General features: G+C 49.3%; 1 protein-coding gene and 1 pseudogene across 1 annotated transcript; both read left to right on the forward strand.

Moving 5' to 3' along the window:
- Nucleotides 1–837: 837 nt before the first annotated feature.
- On the forward strand, nucleotides 838–17,983 carry MINDY1 (MINDY lysine 48 deubiquitinase 1). Its single transcript, XM_035099016.3, has 10 exons — nucleotides 838–1,145; nucleotides 4,334–6,178; nucleotides 6,326–6,383; nucleotides 7,352–7,416; nucleotides 8,232–8,390; nucleotides 11,419–11,521; nucleotides 12,760–12,902; nucleotides 14,507–14,698; nucleotides 15,942–16,085; nucleotides 17,688–17,983. The coding sequence occupies exons 2-10, from the start codon at nucleotides 5,639–5,641 to the stop codon at nucleotides 17,766–17,768; spliced, it is 1,485 nt and encodes a 494-aa protein (XP_034954907.3). The 5' UTR covers nucleotides 838–1,145; nucleotides 4,334–5,638; the 3' UTR covers nucleotides 17,769–17,983.
- LOC118076625 (U6 spliceosomal RNA) lies at nucleotides 11,633–11,730 on the forward strand (annotated as a pseudogene).
- Nucleotides 17,984–18,181: the final 198 nt, after the last annotated feature.

An 18,181-nucleotide genomic window follows, 5' to 3' on the forward strand; every position in this document is an offset into this window, starting at 1 on the left:
TGCCCCTTTAAGACTCTAAACACCCTCCTTTAGAGCTGGCCTTTTGGATTCTAGAACAGAAGGGCTTTCAAATTTCCACAAACAGTAGCATCTCTTTGCCAAGAGAGTGGGTAACATTTTGTAACAAGAAAAAGGAAGGACGACGGGGAAGGCAGCAGGTACTGTACTGAATTAAATATTTCTGGTATCTTATCCTTTCAAAAAATGTTTTTTTCCAAAACATATATTTCAGATGTGACACAATTTGGAAATAAACTTATAAAATGGGGTAGAGCTTTCCCCTATCTCAGCAACCTTTTGACCCATGTGAGGTGTGAGAAAGATGGAAAGAAATTCCTTGGGCGAGGGATCTTAAGCAAATATGCAGATGGGGAGTTCATCCGTTGTGCCTCTGCATGATGTTTGCCCAAGCAGTCTGCTCTGGAAGCGAGTAATTGTGGCCATACCCCTCTATGGGGCGAAATTTGCCCAGTAATTCCTGCAGAGCATACAAGTCTTCAGGGAGGGTGCCTGTTGCCCCTCTCTCTGTGTGTCTCTGTTTCTTTACTTCTTTCCATCCAGCCTCCCACTGGGGAATGAGTCCTCGTGGTCTGTACAGCATCAAGCTCGATTCAATTGCTGTAGGATCGCAGGAGGAATTTCCCTGTCGCCCTTCTGAATGAGTCACTGCCTCCTTGCGACCAGATTCACGCCCCCCAAAGCAAACCTGTCTCTCCCCCTGCACTCCCCCTTTCATGAGAGCAAAGTAACGCCTCCTATTTTAATTTGGAAAATAAGCGCTATCAGACCTTTTTTTAAAAAAACCCATTAGCTGCCAGCAGCTTTGCAAAACACTGCTCTGCTGTCATCTGACCCTAATTCGTCTCCCCTTTCTGGACCCATTGCACAACACCCCTCCAGTGTTGTAAAACCTCCGCCCCAATAGATGTCCCTGTGGGGAGGCGAGAAGGTAAACAAGCCGATGCAAAGTGCCTCTCTTTTCTCTCCGCCAGGTCCTCTCGTCAGCCGAATTGGGGAGAGAAAAAAGAAGGGAAGGGAGAGGAGGAGAGGGAGAAACTTCGTAAGGATCCTAAACGAAGGAAGATTTGCAAAAGGAGAGAGAGACAGAGAGAGAGGCAGGCCTTGGGATGAAAGCCAAAGGAAAGGTGAGCAGATTCCCTTGTCGCTCCACATTTGGATCTGCTTGCTTGATTCAGATCAGGGGGTGTTTACATTAGGATCCAGGAGCGGAGAAGCAGCCAGCCCCCTTGCCCCACAGCCCCACTTTTTCGCCTTCTGCACCCTTCACTTTTTCTCGCAAAGCTTTCCCTAATAACAATTCACCAGCCTTCACAAAACCCCTGTCCTTTTCCCCGTTGCCTTGGACCCTGGCTGGCTGTCCTGGTTGGGTAAGCAGAACAAGGCAGACAGGACTCGACCCACAAAGACCCACCACCCGTCCGGTCCTGGGTGCGAGTTCCTTTGAAAGATGTGTGGGTTCAGACTGGCAGGTCTGGCTTACACAGCTCTGGGGAACTGACCCCCACCCCACCCCAGACTCTTTAACGGGCTGTTAAGCACACACTCCTGGGCCTTAATATTATTTCCATTTATTTAATTTGTTAAGCTGTCTGACTGGCTCGGTGGTGGGCAGAGCATCTGCTTTGCATTCAGAAAGTCCTGGGTTCAATTCCTGGTGGGCCTTAGAGAGTCCCGCGCTCTCAAACTCCGGAGAGATGCGACCAGTCAGCGTAGACAACACTGAACTAAATGGAGCAATTGCTGGCTTGGTAATAAGGAAGCTTTTCTGTGCTCCTATTCAGTCGGCTCTTTATTCGGAATCATGAGGACTAGAATCTTAAGGTTATTCTTAGGGAGCCTTACGTCAGAGATAGATGCAGGAAGTCCAGCCCCCCAGTGGCATCCCCAGGTGGGGTTGGGAGAGGCCCCTGCAACAGAATTGTGTTTTCAGAATCATGAGGACTGGAGTCCTGCTTTATTTTTAAGGGAAAGGCTGTCGCTCAGTGGTGAGAGCATCTGCTTTGCACGCAGAAGGTCCAAGGTCCAGTCCCCATTGGATTCAAACCTGGGGCAACCTAACACTAACCATTTCACTGCACTGCCATTTAGCCCTAGAAATGTATTTATCTGTTTATTTGATTTCTATCCTGTGTTTCCTCCCAAAGGTGCCCCGGGGCAGCCTGCAAAGCATAATTAATGAAATAGTATATAATTAAAGCGCTACAAAACGTAAAGTGGCTAAAGTAGAAATAACAATAATAATATTCAGAATAGAAATGTTGAAGTAGTGAGGAGAGTGCGCAGCCCATAGGTAACCAATGTTCGCTTGCTGGTGCTTCTTTCCTCCTCTCTCCTCCTCCCTTTTTCCTTGTGTGCCGTGTCTTACTACCAATCTTTGTACAGTAAGCCACTCAGCTAAAGGGTGGGGTTAATATGAATAGACTTTGAGGGAACTGGGGGTGGGTGAAGAGTTATCTGTTGCACCTCCAGCTGAAGGTGGATTTGCACCGATCTTGCTCTCCCCTTCACCTCCCTCCTGGGCGTTTGAAACCCAGGTCCCAGTTGTTGCCTGGATCCAACCAGGCTGCAGAGCTAAGCTGTTTCCCCACCCCTAGGACCGGCTTGACAGCTTCCCTCTTGCAAAAACACCCACAACCACCACCCCAAAGCTATGCAACAACCGCAGCAACTGAGCGTTCAGCCGACTGACGGTTGGCCATTCACTTCCCTGATCGGATTGTGTGGGGAGAGGGGAGCAGCTGCCCCTGCCCTCCCCAATTAACCCAGATCTCCGGCTTTCATTTGAAAAGAGAGAGCTATAGCAGATCTGTGCATTTAAAGTACAGTGGTACCTCGGTTTATGAACACAATTGGTTCCGGAAGTCTGTTCATAAACTGAAGCGTTCATAAACTGAAGCGAACTTTCCCATTGAAAGTAATGGAAAGTGAATTAATCCGAAATGTAGGACCTAAGTCCCACCCGGGTATTAGGAGCAATGGAACCACACAAAGAGGCAACATGCCAGGCAGGATACAAGAAGATTTATTTGCTCAGCATATGCTAAGTAAATGGTGCAGTGCACTCAGCTCGCAACCTGCACACAGAATTGTGGATTTTCAATACTTTTATACAGTCAAAAACAGGCCAACACCTTATTTCCTTAACTACAAAAACACATGTTTTCCAAAATGCCAAACTGCCATACGCCCTTCTCCCTTATCTGGTCCTGTGAACCCAGCTTGTACTCCCCTCCTTCTTTACTGGGCGTGTAGAGAAAGGCAGGCATTTGATAACAGTTTGCAAGCTACACGCCCATGGGGCCCCCTGCCTGTGTCTCACTTCATGCCCCTCTATACAATGTGCTGTGTATTTGAATACAAGTATTTTCATATCAATTATGTGTGTCTTAAATAAAAGTACTGGCCCTTCAGTTCCAGATGGGTCCGCGGCGTTCGTAAACCGAAAATTCGTAAACCGAGGTGTTTGTAAACCGAGGTTCCACTGTACATTCAACTCACATCTGAAGCATGTGACTTCCCCTGAGGAATCCTGGGAAGTGTAGTTTCCAACCTCACCAAGCTCCAGTTCCCAGGATTCTTTGGGGGAAGCCACTCTGTGCTTTCCATTTATGGGGCAGAAAGGAAATATTGTTCTGTCCGATAGGAAGAGGAAAGAACGCTTTCAGCTGAGGATGGTGGGCCCTCGGGCAGAAGATATAGAAGCATGATTCGCACCAGCATTGTAAAGAACAGCTTCTATCCATAGGCTGTTAGGCTGCTGAATGAAAAGATAACAACCGGGCAACTGACTTTCGGGTTTGGTGGGTGTGCGTCAGTAAACGAGGGAAATTAAGATGAAGAGAGCTGATTTGGGGTGCTTGTGTAATCTCACTGTATAAAAGTTGTACAAGTGACAATAAAGTATTTCAATTTCAATATGGCCCTCAAGACCTCTCCCTATGGCCTCTGGGGGCACACCCCTCACCTGCCTCGCTTTGCACCCTCCCAGAGTGTCTTCTCCTGCCATAAATATGTCCTTCCACCCTGATCATGCCTTTTACATGTTTGGATGGAGGAAAGGGAGGGAGGGAGGGAGGGAGGGAGAAATTATGTATGGAAGCCAGCCTACTGCGCAAAGGTACTCATGGCTCCACCCACTTTTACCTGTGACCTTGCCCACCCCAGCATGTGGCCCCTGAAAGCCACCCCAATTTCAGACCTTGGAGGTAAAAACATACATGGCTTTTAAATGAAATTCTTCCGTGTGTCCAGGTGGAAAAATCCAGGTGTTTCTCTTACCACCCTCTTCCCCCCCCATCTTTTTTATTGCCAGGATCCTACCGCCCGGCTGATTTAAATTCCCTCTGGCTGAGCCGCTCTCTCTGCAAAGGGAAGCTGTCTACAACCCGCCAAACTCGCTCTAGAGACTGAGCAGCGCATGAGTTGTGTTTGGCGGTGGGGAGAGAAAGTCAATATGCTGGGATGCCTCAGAGCGGAAGGAGAAACTCTGATCAGATGAAAATAAGATAGGGGACTGGCTGCCTCTGTTTGCGGTTGCCCAACCTCAAGGACAACAAAAGGAGGGCGAAGGTTTGAAGCCAGTGGGACAGAGCCCGTCCGACACTTTAGGAAAGGGAATAATAACACGCCCAAATAACCTTTGTCTTCTACATCTGTCTTTGCTTTTTTAAAAAATAACTTTTTTAAAAAAAGAAAAAGTAAAACCGTCCGTGCAGCAAAATCTTTGCATTTTTATCCTATTTTTAACCAGTTTATGGAAATTTACTTATTTTAATTTCATATATATATATAAATAAAGGCGTGGGTTTCCTTGCTTTTTAAAAAAGATTTTTTTGTACAAAAAAGGGGAGAGCCCTCTCTTTTCTCTCTTTTTTCTTTAAAAAAAAGGATATTGAAAGATAATAATCCTTTGTGGATCTAGAAGCGGAGAGATTGAGAGGCGGTCGGCGATTGGGTTTCCTGGGTGTTAAATAATTAATTTTTTAAAGCCGAGCTGGAGAGGAGGTGGCGGAATTGATTTCTTCGTGGCCCTCATGAGAAGGGGGTGAGGGTGGCGAGAGAAAAACCAGCCTGAAAAAAACATTGGTTTCTATTCTCATTTTTATTTCCGCCTCACGTTTTTTCAGTAGTGCCTGACAGCCCCCGAAAACAGCAGACCCCAAATTGTTGTCCCTCCCCCCACACACACTTTTAAGGTCTTTTACGGTAGCTTTTGAAAACGGGAAAGGCAACGTCAAGCAAGATCCGGTTGGGAAACAGGATAAATTAAAATAGGAATCTCTCCCACCCGCTTTTTTAAAAAAGTGTTAACATTTTCTACCATTTGGGAGAAGACAGGGCAGGGCGGGCAGAGGACTTGTACCTAGCAAAAATTGCATTTTGTCGAGGCGACTAGAAATTTGGGAATTGCTTATTGATCCGGAGACAGAGAGAGAGAGCGGAGTTTCCCCTGCCAAACGCCAGAATCAGTTTTCCTCTTGAGAGGCACATTCCAACTTCAGCAGAAAGCGGAAAGGAAGCCTATCATTTGGGACTCGAGCCGACAGCCAGCCAGTTGGCTTGTCCGTGGTGGATGCTTGGGGTTTTATAAGGAAGGCCGCAGGAGGGGCAGCCCCGAATGGAGCCCGGAGTATCTGCAGAACCGTCAGCGAAGGGGGAGAATGAGCCGGCCGAACCCCAAACCACCGAGGCCTCTCAGGAGGAGCAAGGAGTAGAGGACATTGGCGCCATGTGCGGGAAGGTGCCGGCGGCAAACGGGCAAGACCGGGAGGAGGTATCGAGGGCCCCGGCCTGTGAGGAAACCCCCACGGGTGCCGGGAAGGGAGACAAAGGGCAGGAACCCGAATCCCCGGAGTCTGCGGAGGCCGAAAAGCCGGATTCCAAAGAGGGTCCGGGAGAGGAGGAACCGCTGGCGGGCGCTGCCTCTCTGCCAAGCATCCCTGTCTCCAACCCAGCCGATGCGCCTGCCGCCACCGAGCCACCTGGGGAGGCGGCTCCCGAGCCCCGGTCTTCTCCTGCCAGCCACCCCCAGCCGCCCGACTTCTACTGCGTCAAGTGGATCAGCTGGAAAGGGGAGAGGACTCCGGTCATCACGCAGAGCGAGAACGGGCCCTGCCCGCTGCTGGCCATCATGAACATCCTTTTCTTGCAGTGGAAGGTGCGTAGAGCTTCCGGGGTCAGGGGCAGTCTACCTCCGAATGCAGGCGTTTGGAGGGAGGAGGGGGTGCACGGGACAAGGCGGGGTGGTCCTCTTGGCAAAATGTCCTTTATTCTCCTGAATAGCTTCTCTTTTTCTCCCTTTCAGGTGAAACTGCCTCCCCAGAAGGAAGTGATCACTTCCGACGAGCTGATGGCTCACCTCGGTAAGTGGCAGGATGTGGCCGCCATTGTTTTCACATTTCCTGAGGGCTGGGCTTGTCTGTTTCTTTTTTTGGGGGGGGGGGTTCTGGGTACTAGGTAAGGGGCCACCTAATTCCCCCTGCCTGTGTGAAGCTGCCTTTGTACAGAATGAGATCATTTGGTACAGGGGTGGGGAAACTTTTTTTTTGTTTTTCTTTTTTGCTCAAGGGCCACATGCCATTTCTAGGCAAGGTTCAGGGGCCGCGTGCCGCTGGTGGGCGGGACCAGAGGCCAAAGTGGGCGGAGCATCAAAGGGGGCTGCTTACCTTTGCGTGGCCAGCTTTCTTCTCTATGCAGGCTTGTATTCAAGCGAGTTACAGATCTGCCAGAAGGGATGGGCTTAAGTTAGCCCTGTCTTTTAATCACAGCGGGCCTGATCCAGGTCGGACTAGCATTGGACGCAACCCTGAATGTTGGCAGATCCAGGGCAGACGAAAGGAAGTATTTCTTCCCAAAGCGTGTAGCTAAACAGTGGAACTCCCTGCCACCGGAGGCAGTGACGGCCACCAACTTGGATGCCTTTAAAAGAGGATCCGGCGCATTCGTGGAGGAGGAGGGGGCTATTGACAGCCGCTAGCTGTGATGGCCATGCCCTGCCCCCATGTTTAAGGGCCATTGTGCTTCTGAATACCAGCTGCTGGAAACCACAGGAGGGGAGAGTGTCACACTCGTGTCAGCCTTGTGGGCTTCCCATAAAGGGCACCTGGATGTGAGAACAGGAGGCTCTTGGCCTGATCCAGCAGGCTTGTGTTATGTTCTTATGGAGCCTCCAGTGCCAGAGGCAGTCTCTCTAGATTCCTAGGTTACCGGAGGTGTTTTTGAGCACTGTGAGAACAGGAGGCTGGACTGGGTGGGCCCCCTTTGGCCTGATCCAGCAACGGCGCCCTTCTTACTTTCTTAATGGAAAAGGTCTATTTTCTCTTCATGTCAGGTGACTGTCTCCTGTCCATCAAGCCCCAAAAACAGTCGGAAGCACTCCAGCTCAACTTTCAGCAAGTGAGTTCCTTTCTTTCCCACCCCGCTTCTCTCATTCCCTCTCTCCCTTTCTTTCTCTCTCTGCCTTCCCTCCCTTCAGGCCCCCCCAAGGCACTCGGCAGTTTATTGTAATAACCTGCTGAGAACTTTTGCAATCTGCCCTGTGCCCAAAGCTCCCGCTGCAGAGAATACATGCACATTAAAACCAAATAATGGCACACCAAGAAGCGTCTTGCACTTAACCATGTGCTGTCGTAAAAACTGCAGGCGAGGGGAGCCGCCAATTTGCCCCAGCAGCCAGCGGCTGGGATACCAAGGGAGCTGAGTGCTTGGTCAGACCCAGCAGGGCTCCCCTTTGGTGGTAAGGAGTGGAACCTCCACGGGAAGGAGCAGCCTACCTCTGAAAACTGCATTCAGAGGATACGCAAACTGCAGTATGTCCGCCCTCGCTGCGGACGGCTGTCCCGCAGGTTGTTGCTGAAAAGGGGAATGCTGAGTTCCTTGCGGCCTGATCCAGCGAGGGCATAATCGCCTTCTCTGATTAACTCGTTTGTTTATTGGTGGTGTTTCGGCCCTGGCTCCCCCCCCAAAAAAAGAGCGGTATACGTGGTTCTCCCCCTCATTTAATCCCCACAACGACCCTGCGAGGCAGGGTTAGTTCTGAGAGAGACAGCGTCATGCAGCCGTGTGGGTGGATTCGAACCCATGGCCTCCCAGAGCTGAGCTTCCTCATCCCTCCCCACAAATGCAGGCTTTCCCAGCTAGGCATTGTTCCGTCCCCAAATTTCAAAAATACCCAGCATGCCCTTCTTCTCTTCCTCTCCTGCTGCGGGCAGAACGTCAACGACGCCATGACGGTTCTGCCCAAACTCTCCACGGGGCTGGATGTCAACGTGAGGTTCACGGGAGTCTCCGATTTCGAGTATACCCCCGAGTGCATCGTCTTTGACCTTCTCGACATGCCTCTCTATCACGGCTGGTTGGTGGACCCTCAGGTGAGATTCCTTCTCCCCTCTTTCTTCTTTCCACATGCCACCGCTTCCTAGGAGCTGAGCTTGCAAGTCGCCAGCGTCTCAGATGGCGTCTTTGAGAGTTTGCGAGCCGAATCTCTCCAGTTTGAGAAGCGTAAACAGCCAGTGTCAGATTTGCGTATAAGCTAAACAAGCTATAGCTTAGGGCCCCACTCTCTTGGGGGCCCCAAAAAAATTGAAAGGGAAAAAAACACCTGGATGTACATTTCTAAAATACAAGATATAAAACAAATAAAATAATACAGCAACAGTGTTTTGTGCTGTGTAGGCTCCTATTTCGTTATGTGCAAATGGCTTTAGATACCTATTAGGTCCATCAATTACCATATAGCATAAATTCAACACAAAAAACAGCGACAGTTTGTTGCTGGCAAAGGACAGCTGGACATAGAAAGGGCCCCATTACCTTCAGTAGCTGAGGGCCTCATCAAACCAAAATCCGGCCCTGTGTTCAGCAGTCCCCAGCTGTTGGGAAACTGAATCACAATCTGCTGACTGCGAAAATCACCCCTTTCCCCTTTAACCAAAATGAAAGTGAGTCGGTGGGGAAACCAAGCTCCTAGCCCTCAGGGATGGATGTGAAACCCAGTCCGCTTAGAAGGGACATATGTAATTGCAACTTCTAGGCAGTTATTTAATCATTTTCTTTTGGGCAGCTGTTGGGGATTCTTTAGCCGTGACTCCTGCCCTGCAGGGGGTTGGGCTAGATGACCCCTGTGGGATCCCTTTCAGCTCTGCTATTTTATGATTCTTTGGATTTGTATCCCGTCCTCCCTCCCCAAAGAGCCCAGAGAGGCGAGAAGATATACAATTTAAAAAACAAAACAAAGCAAAGGTGTTCTAAAAATGCTCAAAACTTTAAAAACAGTTACAGTTTTTTTAAAAAATTGTATATTTTTAGCAGTGATATTTTTAACTGTAGCTGTTTTTTAAAAGTTACAGGTAGGTAGCCGTGTTGGTCTGAGTCGAAGCAAAATAAAAAAATTCCTTCAGTAGCACCTTAAAGACCAACTAAGTTTATATTTTGGTATGAGCTTTCGTGTGCATGGTATCTGAAGAAGTGTGCATGCACACGAAAGCTCATACCAAAATATAAACTTAGTTGGTCTTTAAGGTGCTACTGAAGGAATTTTTTTATTTTGCTTCGACTCAGACCAACACGGCTACCTACCTGTAACTAGAACTATGGAAGGCACCACATTGAGCCGCATGAAATGGAAGTCCATCAACAGGTATCTGAAGAAGTGTGCATGCACACGAAAGCTCATACCAAAATATAAACTTAGTTGGTCTTTAAGGTGCTACTGAAGGAATTTTTTTGTTTTTTAAAAGTTTTGATCTTGTTTTAGAATGCTGTAACTGTTGTTATATGTTACAGTTAAGACAAAAACCTAAAAACCTAAAAACAAATAGCTATCTCTAGTTATCTCTCGCTTGGACTACTGCAATGCGCTCTACGTGGGGCTACCTTTGAAGGTGACCCGGAAACTACAACTAATCCAGAATGCGGCAGCTAGACTGGTGACTGGGAGCGGCCGCCGAGATCACATAACACCGGTCCTAAAAGACCTACATTGGCTCCCAGTACGTTTCCGAGCACAATTCAAAGTGTTGGTGTTGACCTTTAAAGCCCTAAACGGCCTCGGTCCGGTATACCTGAAGGAGCGTCTCCACCCCCATCGTTCTGCCCGGACACTGAGGTCCAGCTCCGAGGGCCTTCTGGCGGTTCCCTCATTACGAGAAGCCAAGTTACAGGGAACCAGGCAGAGGGCCTTCTCGGTAGTGGCACCCACCCTGTGGAATGCCCTCCCACTAGAGGTCAAAGAGAACAATTACCAGACCTTTAGAAGGCATCTCAAGGCAGCCCTGTTTAGGGAAGCTTTTAATGTTTGATGGATTTCTGTATTTTAGAATTTCTGTTTTTTTGGAAGCCGCCCAGAGTGGCTGGGGGAACCCGGCCAGATGGGCGGGGTATAAATAATAAATTATTATTATTATTATTATTAAGGTAGAGTTAAAAACATCCAGCCAGTGATCTAGGGGTTGCCAGAATCAGTGTTCTTCCACTGCCAAATGTCTGGGTAAACAGGAGTGTTTTCAGACCCATCCTGAAAGGTCATGAGGATGCAGACAAGCGAGGGCAATTCCACATCAAGGGAACCAGCACCAATTGGCCCTGTCCTGGGTCAATGCCAAGCAGGCAGCCCCCAAAGGTGCCACCACCACCCAGGTCCCAACTGCCCATAGAAGGGTCTGAGGTGATTGGTACCAGGGAAGGCACTTTTTACCTAGTGGTTTATCAGCTGATTGACATGGTACTGTGCCCTCCTGAAGCATCAGAGCATTTCAGATGGTGGGGAGGAGTGGGATCTTAATTTTTAAATTTAAATTTCTAAATTTTAATTTTTTAAATTTTAATTTTTAAAATTTAAATTTTTAAAATTTAAAATTTTAAAATTTTAAATTTAATTTTTAAAATTTAAATCTTAAATTTTAAATTTAAATCTTAAATTTTAAATCTAAATTGGGATGCCCTGTGACACCCACCCACCCAGATGTTTTGTTGGACTACAACTCCCATCAACTCCAACCATTGGCCAAGCTAGCTGGGGCTGATGGGAAATGGAGTCCAGTACTACCCTCAGGCCCCCATTCCTGATCTAAGTCTAAGATAATAAGAACCACCACCACGATCTGTTCTACTGGAGCCCAATGGGGCTAATAGATTTATTCATTCCGTTTATGTATCACATTCTTCCTGTCCCTACAAAAAACCACACCAAAATATTGTGGGTTGTTGCACATAAACGTCCTCTGTTCTGACAACAAGCCTGCAAAGTTAGGCTGAGGGATGGGCGTGGGAAAATTGACCTAAGGTCACCCTGGGAGTTTAGTGGCCGAACTGGGATTTGAACCTGCCTCTTGGCTGTTGACACCCCTTGCGCCATCGACTCCCAGACTCCAGTTCAAAACCTGTTTCTGCCCACTCCAGATACCAGAGGTGGCTCAGGCCGTCAGCAAACTGACCTACAACCAGTTGGTGGAGAAGATCATCACCTGCAAACACTCGAGCGACCCTAATCAGGTGACGGAAGGTGAGGCCCGTCTGCCTGGGCTCATTCACACAGTCAAGGTCCAGGGGTTGTTACCTGGAGGTGGGGTTGTCATCAGCCTACGGGTGGAGGCCATTAAATAAGATCTGATTTGTGCTCGCTTCGGCAGCACATATACTAAAATTGGAACGATACAGAGAAGATTAGCATGGCCCCCTGCGCAAGAAAAAAATAAAATAAGATCTGATTTACGGAGACCAGCAGCAGGGCCTGCTTGGTGGTAGTTTCACGCTTCCAGAAACTTGCTTTCCAAGCCTCGTCTCTCATGGTTTTTACCTCAGGAGACCTCCGTGCTTCAGCAAAGGCCTTTTAACCATCTTTGAGCTATTAGACACCTATTTTGAACAACTGTTATACGTAGATACAGTGGAACCTCAGTTGTCGAACGTAATCCATTCTGGAAGATGGTTTGACTTCCAAAACGTTTGACAACCGAGGCCCAATTGCCAGTCGGCAAAATCCATTGAAAAAATGGAGAAACACACTGCGGAAGCCGTCCGACTTCCAAGGCACGTTTGAAAATGGAAGCGTTCACTTCCGGGTCATCGGCGTTCGAAAGCCGAGACGTTTGACTTCTGAAGCGTTCAGCAACTGAGGTTCCACTATGTATTTCTTGTATCATTTACAACAATTGAAATTTTGAATTCTTTTTAACCGTACCTATGGCCCAGTTGCATTATACGGTTGTTGTCCCACGCTGAAGACTCACCTCTTTGAAACTTGAGATACATGCATTGTTATGGCTCTGGGTGTCAGTCTGGGTGACCCCTGTGGTTCGCTTCAAAACCTGTGGTCTTGCAGATAGGACCCTAGAATCTATAGGAGGAAGCTTGCTGAGTTGGTTAGGTCAGTTCCTCAGTCAAGGTCAATGGCTGTAGCCACTCCCCTAAGTCCTTACCATTCACATTTTGAAAAAGCAAGCTCTGTTGCCATAGAGACCAGTGGGTGGGCCTTTCCCCACTTCACCTGGCTAAAGGCCACATTATTCTGGGATGGAGAACAGCCAGGATAAAGGCAGGGCTGTGAGTGTGTAGGTTTGGTGGGAGATACAGAGGCTTGTCTCGCTCTGTGCTGGATGCCCAAACTGTGCTTTGGAGTAAGGAGTTGAAACAGCTGTGGATCCAATTCATCATCAGAGTCAATCGCCATCACGCTTTGCCTGCATTCCGCCTCATCTTTGCTTCTTCTCCTCCCTGCTCCATCGCCACCCCACCTCGCAGGCCTGATAGCAGAGCAGTTCTTGGAGTCCACGGCCTCTCAGCTGACCTACCACGGCCTCTGCGAGCTGACGTCCACAGTCAAGGAAGGCGAGCTGAGCGTCTTCTTCAGGAACAACCACTTCAGCACCATGATCAAGCACAAGGTACCCGCCCCGCAGGGCTGTTGTTTTTAAGAAAGGTGGCCAATGTCTGGGGCTGGGCAGAGGAGGAGGAATGGCAGAGACCGCCTCCCCATCTTGACCCTTCCAGGGAGGAGGAAGAGAAAGACTGTATAGATTTACTGTATAGTATATTTACTGTATAGTATAGCACAGTATAGATTTTAGGGCGTTGAGGGAGGTGGCAGTGCAGAGGCAGATGTGGGGAAAAGTTGGGAAATCATGAGAGGGCCAGAGCAACACCCGGCTGACACGATGTCATTAGAAAGCATTCCAGACCCACCATCTCCCAGAACCCGGCGAGCCTTAAAAGTAGGAGAGCAAAGAGCTCAAAGACAGAGGGCACTTGTCAGCACCCGTAGAAGTGATGGATGAGGAAGTGGTGGGTGGAGATTCACTTGGGACAACGCCGTTATCCAAGAGGCTGGGTTCAATAGCCTCTCTCTGTAAAGATTGAAATAAAAAAGGACCATAAGAAACTTTCCCTTGTCTTTATACTTTCCTGGGCAACTAGCCGGGAGCCGCTGACAGCATCCTGACAGGTGGACAGGTTGTCCTCACAGGGCCACATCCCCTCTCAGGTGCCAGTGGTGGGTGGGGCCAGGGGCACCAGTATTCAGAGGAGCAGGTGTGACTCTGAACTCACCTGTTGCTTATTGCATAGCTGGGATGGGATGTCCACAGCAGCAGGACATTTCTCTCTCTCTCCCTCTATCTCTGCTTCCCGATCCTTCCAGCCCTCCGAGGAGCCAACTTTGCAGGTCTCATAGCGTGTCATGGACTAGTTGGATGCAGAGGAATGGTGGGAGGAACCAGCTCCCCCCCCCCCGGGGAAGAAGGCTCAGAGCCCGGGGATTGGTGGTGGGACGGTGATGGGTGGTGAAAGAGAGAAGAGGGAGAAGACTAGGAGGAGGAGGTGTGAGAAGCAGAAGGGGTAACAGGGTTAAGTGAGCACAGAGAGTCAGTGGCAGAGAGAAGACCAGAATCAGAGTCAGGAGAGGAAGGAGGCCAAGAAGCAGAGATGAGTCAGGCTGGTGAAGAAGCCAGAAGGTCTCCCTTTCCTGCTGCAACAATCTCCCCTCCCTCCTAGTCTCCCAGGTCCAAGAGAGGCATGAAGCGGCAGGAGCAAAGGCAGGCATGCTGGTGGCGTAGTCTCAGATTGCTTGGGGAAAACCTGGAGAGGAGGCGAGTTAGGGAGCTGTGGGAAGGCAGATACCTTCAGCTTCTGCAACTGCCTCATGGGGGCAAGGCCTTCTGAGGAAGAGTTGCTGTGCTCCTTAGGCCTGGCGATCCTGAGCAGACCTTGTTTCTTCTCATAAAGAGTTAACTTCACTTGGTCCGTGTGATTTATTGCTGGCTTGCTCCTGCCATAGATGTGCAGTGGCTCAGAGTCCCATGGGTCAGAAAGAGAGAAACTTAAGAGGCCCAAGTATTCTTTTACACACACACACACACACACACACACACACACACACCAGCTTGGAGCAAAACAAACTGACATTTTTAAGCAGGTCATATGCCGATTTACCACCACCCTGCTTCCAAATTCATCAGAGCCTGTTTGTTTTCTCTCCCCGCTCCCTCTCCAGAGCCACTTATACCTCCTTGTGACGGACCAGGGCTTCCTTCACGAGGAGCAGGTTGCCTGGGAGAGCCTGCACAACGTGGATGGGGACAGCTGCTTCTGCGACGCAGAGTTCCACCTCAGCCACGCCCTGGGCAAGGAGGCAGCCGGCGGTTCCCCGCAGGATCAGCAGCTCAGCCAGAGACAAGTGGACCAGGTGAGAGCAGGGGCAGTCGAGGCAAGACCATGCAGGGTGGGGCGTAAGGGCTGCCCAGGTTCACCCAAACCACGTGAAAGGGGAGGCATTTTAGCCAATGGAAAGCAACCTTCTCACCCTCCATGCTGATTGGAGCTGAGCCGGCCACTGAGGATGGGCTCTGAGGGTCCCTCTGGTGAACTGGGAGAAAGAGGAGTTGTTCTACGTGTTCCCAAGCTGAGCATCTAGGAGCGCTGAAAATGCAAGGTGCTTCTGTTTAGAGAGAATGGTGGCCGGGTTCTGCATGCAAATTTAATAATAATAATAATAATAATAATAGGAATTGTATATAAGAAGACCTTGAAACACTCCACATCATTTTCCTACATATGTACAAAGGAAATAGTATATTTAGCAGAAAGGAAACACACTGAGATCTGCGTCAACCATTGCAATGCATCCCTAATCATCAATATTGCACATCCTGTTAATCATTTGCAGAGATAATGGAGCACTCTGAATCATTTGTGTGCCCTGGAAAGTGTAGATTTAACCTGGTGGATTCTAAAGTGTATGGTGGCCCTCCTAGGCAGGGAGGATCACATAGGGGGCACTAAGAGGCACAGGGGGCAGTAGGGACACGGGAGGTGTAAATAAATATCAGGCTTTAATAAGCTGGTATCACTGGACCAAGTTTCGTCAAATTAATTGAACTAAATAGCTGCAATTGGATCTTGAACAAGTGTGTGATTAGTTGTTGCTATTTCGAATTTTATCGTGTCACTATCTTCCTCAGTGGGTCGTGCAAATGGCTATTCTAAATGATGCTTTTTTATAGCGTAGGGTGAGCTGGAGATGAGCTTATGGAATTAAGGGCCTCCCAGAACGTTTGGGAGCCACTGAAAGGCAGAACCTGGAGATCTGCAGCGATCGTCACAATGCATCACTTATTATTATTATTATTATTAATCACATAATCTTAGCAGGGGGCGTGGCTGTGAATATCATGAAGGCATCCTGCCCTTCTGAATCTGCCACCACGTTCCTGCCCTCCTTGTCTGAGGCCCTGAATGCTCTCTGCTCGGCTCTCTGCACAAGGGACCCCTACAGAAGGGGTGGGGGTCTAGCTGCTGTCCAGGGACCATGTCAGCTTCTCCTGCCGCCCTCTGAAACCAGAGCATAGGAATTCGAAGGAGGTGTGTGTGCCATGCTCTCAGTTCACATCCACCAACTCTTTCTCTCTCCTTCCTTCCTTCTTACATAGGACTACATGATTGCCTTGTCTCTGCAACAGCAGCAAGGGGGCCCTGCTCTCAGCGACTTAGAGCTCGCCCAGCAGCTGCAGCAGGAGGAATATCAGCAGCAGCAGCAGCAGCAGCAACCGCCTGCCGCGGCCCCCCCTGCACAGGTAACATCTCCCCCAACTCCCTCTGCACCCCCAACTCCCACCAACCCCTGTGTAAGCAGCATAGCCAACGGTCAGGGGTAGAGTGAGTTAGACCCCAGCATCATCTGCAGGGCCATAGACCTGCCATAAACCGTTCTATTACAGACCACCAGCTGCTCATGATAAGAGCTGCTGTTTAAGAACAGGTGCCTGGGTTTCCGGGGGATGGGGTGTTCCCTCCCCTTCTCCCTCCCTATCACTTTTTCCTTTTGTGTCGTCCTGCTTGCACAGACTGTCTTGTGCGAATTGCTTGTACACAAACCTCTCTGTTTTCTGCCCTACCAGCCCCAGCCATCACTGGCCTGCATTAATATGCTAAACAGTATACGAACCTGCCCAGCTTCTCTTAAGATTAGCCAGAGATGCCCTGTGCAGAGGCCTGCCATTGAAGTCATCCAACACGGCCTTTAAGGCAGTGGCACCATCCCCATGGGAATTCCCTCCTGTGGGGTGTGTGTCTGGCGCCTTCTGTGGCTGTTTCTAAATGCCCCTAAGAAGCCAGGTAGACTGCCTCTGGACCTGGAGGTTCCATATTATTCAGAGCATCCTGCCTTCCATCAGCAGAGGTATCATAATAAACATCATCATCATCATCATCAAATATATATAATTATAATAAAGGTAAAGGGGCCCCGACCATCAGGTCCAGTCGTGTCCGACTCTGGGGTTGCGGCGCTCATCTCGCTCTATAGGCCGAGGGAGCCGGCGTTTGTCCGCAGACAGCTTCCAGGTCATGTGGCCAGCATGACAAAGCTGCTTCTGGCGAACCAGAGCAGCGCATGGAAACGCCGTTTACCTTCCCGTCGGAGCGGTCCCTATTTATCTACTTGCATTTTGATGTGCTTTTGAACTGCTAGGTGGGCAGGAGCTGGGACCGAACAACAGGAGCTCACCCCATTGCAGGGATTCAAACCGGCGACCTTCTGATCAGCAAGCCCTACACTCTGTGGTTTAACCGACAGCGCCACCTGGGTCCCTATAATTATAATATTATATTATTATTATTTATTATTACACCCTGCCCATCAGCCTGGGTTTCCCCAGCCACTCTGGGCAACTCCCAACAGAATTAAAAGCACAATAAAACATCAGGCATTAAAAACCACCTTCAGGTGTCTTCTAAAAGTCAGATATTTGTTTATTTCCTTGACATCTGATGGGAGGGCATTCCACAGGGTAGGCGCCACTACCGAGAAGGCCCTCTGCCTGGTTCCCTGTAACCTCAATTCTCGCAGTGAGGGAACCGCCAGAAGGCCCTTGGCGCTGGACCTCAGGCTGAACGATGGGGGTGGAGACGCTCCTTCAAGTATACTGGTATAAGACAGGTACCGTATAAAACAGCCATCTATAGCCTTCTCCTTCTCCATGTCCAATTCTCTTTTAAAAACCATCCAGATTGGCTGAGTTCCACAGTTTAACCGCAGGAACAAGGACTTTGTCTTCCCTGAGTCTCCCAGCCTCCCTTGCTTGTGTCCCTATTGATATCCAGTATCACGAGAGAGGGAGGAAATCAAATCTCTATTCCTTAACACGCCCCACTTTCTCCCCTACCCTTCCTTTTAGGGGAGGACTCCACCGCCCTCCCGCTCCTCCGGAGAGCGCAGGCCGCGCCAGAAGCAGGATTCGGACTGCGTCGTCCTGTAACGCAAATCTGCGGGTGGCTCAGAGCACCCGTTTCCCAGCTGACAGAAGTCTGCCGTGGACAAGGACCGCCCTCTTCTATTCGCCTCTTGCTCCCTTTACGTTTTTTTTAAAAAAAGACTGCTGTTTTTAAAAAGTCTCCCCATTCTGGGGCTGAAACCAAAATTAAAAGGGAAAAAAGAGAAACTAACCTTTGGGGGGGCGAAAACCCCAACAAACTCGTCTTCTCCAGAGTCTTTATCTTCTCCTCTCCCCACAAGTGGGGGGCCCAATGGGAACTGATAAGAGAGCAGTTAAGTTGCGGGTGCAGTTGATGGGAGATGATCCTGCCACCTCAGGCAGAGAAGCAAGCCGGACTTTCCTTCTAGAGAAGGCACCCCCAAACTGCGGCCCTCCAGATGTTTTGGCCTACAACT

This window comes from Zootoca vivipara, chromosome 16, assembly GCF_965207765.1.
Source record: "Zootoca vivipara chromosome 16, rZooViv2.hap1.1, whole genome shotgun sequence".
Lineage (NCBI taxonomy): Eukaryota > Metazoa > Chordata > Lepidosauria > Squamata > Lacertidae > Zootoca > Zootoca vivipara.

What these genes read in the sequence shown, in the direction of transcription:
- MINDY1 (XM_035099016.3), top strand. Translation starts at nt 5,639, where the DNA reads ATGGAGCCCGGAGTATCTGCAGAACCGTCAGCGAAGGGGGAGAATGAG. An exon ending in TCCTTTTCTTGCAGTGGAAG is followed by an intron (nt 6,179 to 6,325) that starts GTGCGTAGAGCT and finishes TCTCCCTTTCAG; the next exon opens with GTGAAACTGCCTCCCCAGAA. An exon ending in CCCTAATCAGGTGACGGAAG is followed by an intron (nt 11,522 to 12,759) that starts GTGAGGCCCGTC and finishes CCCACCTCGCAG; the next exon opens with GCCTGATAGCAGAGCAGTTC.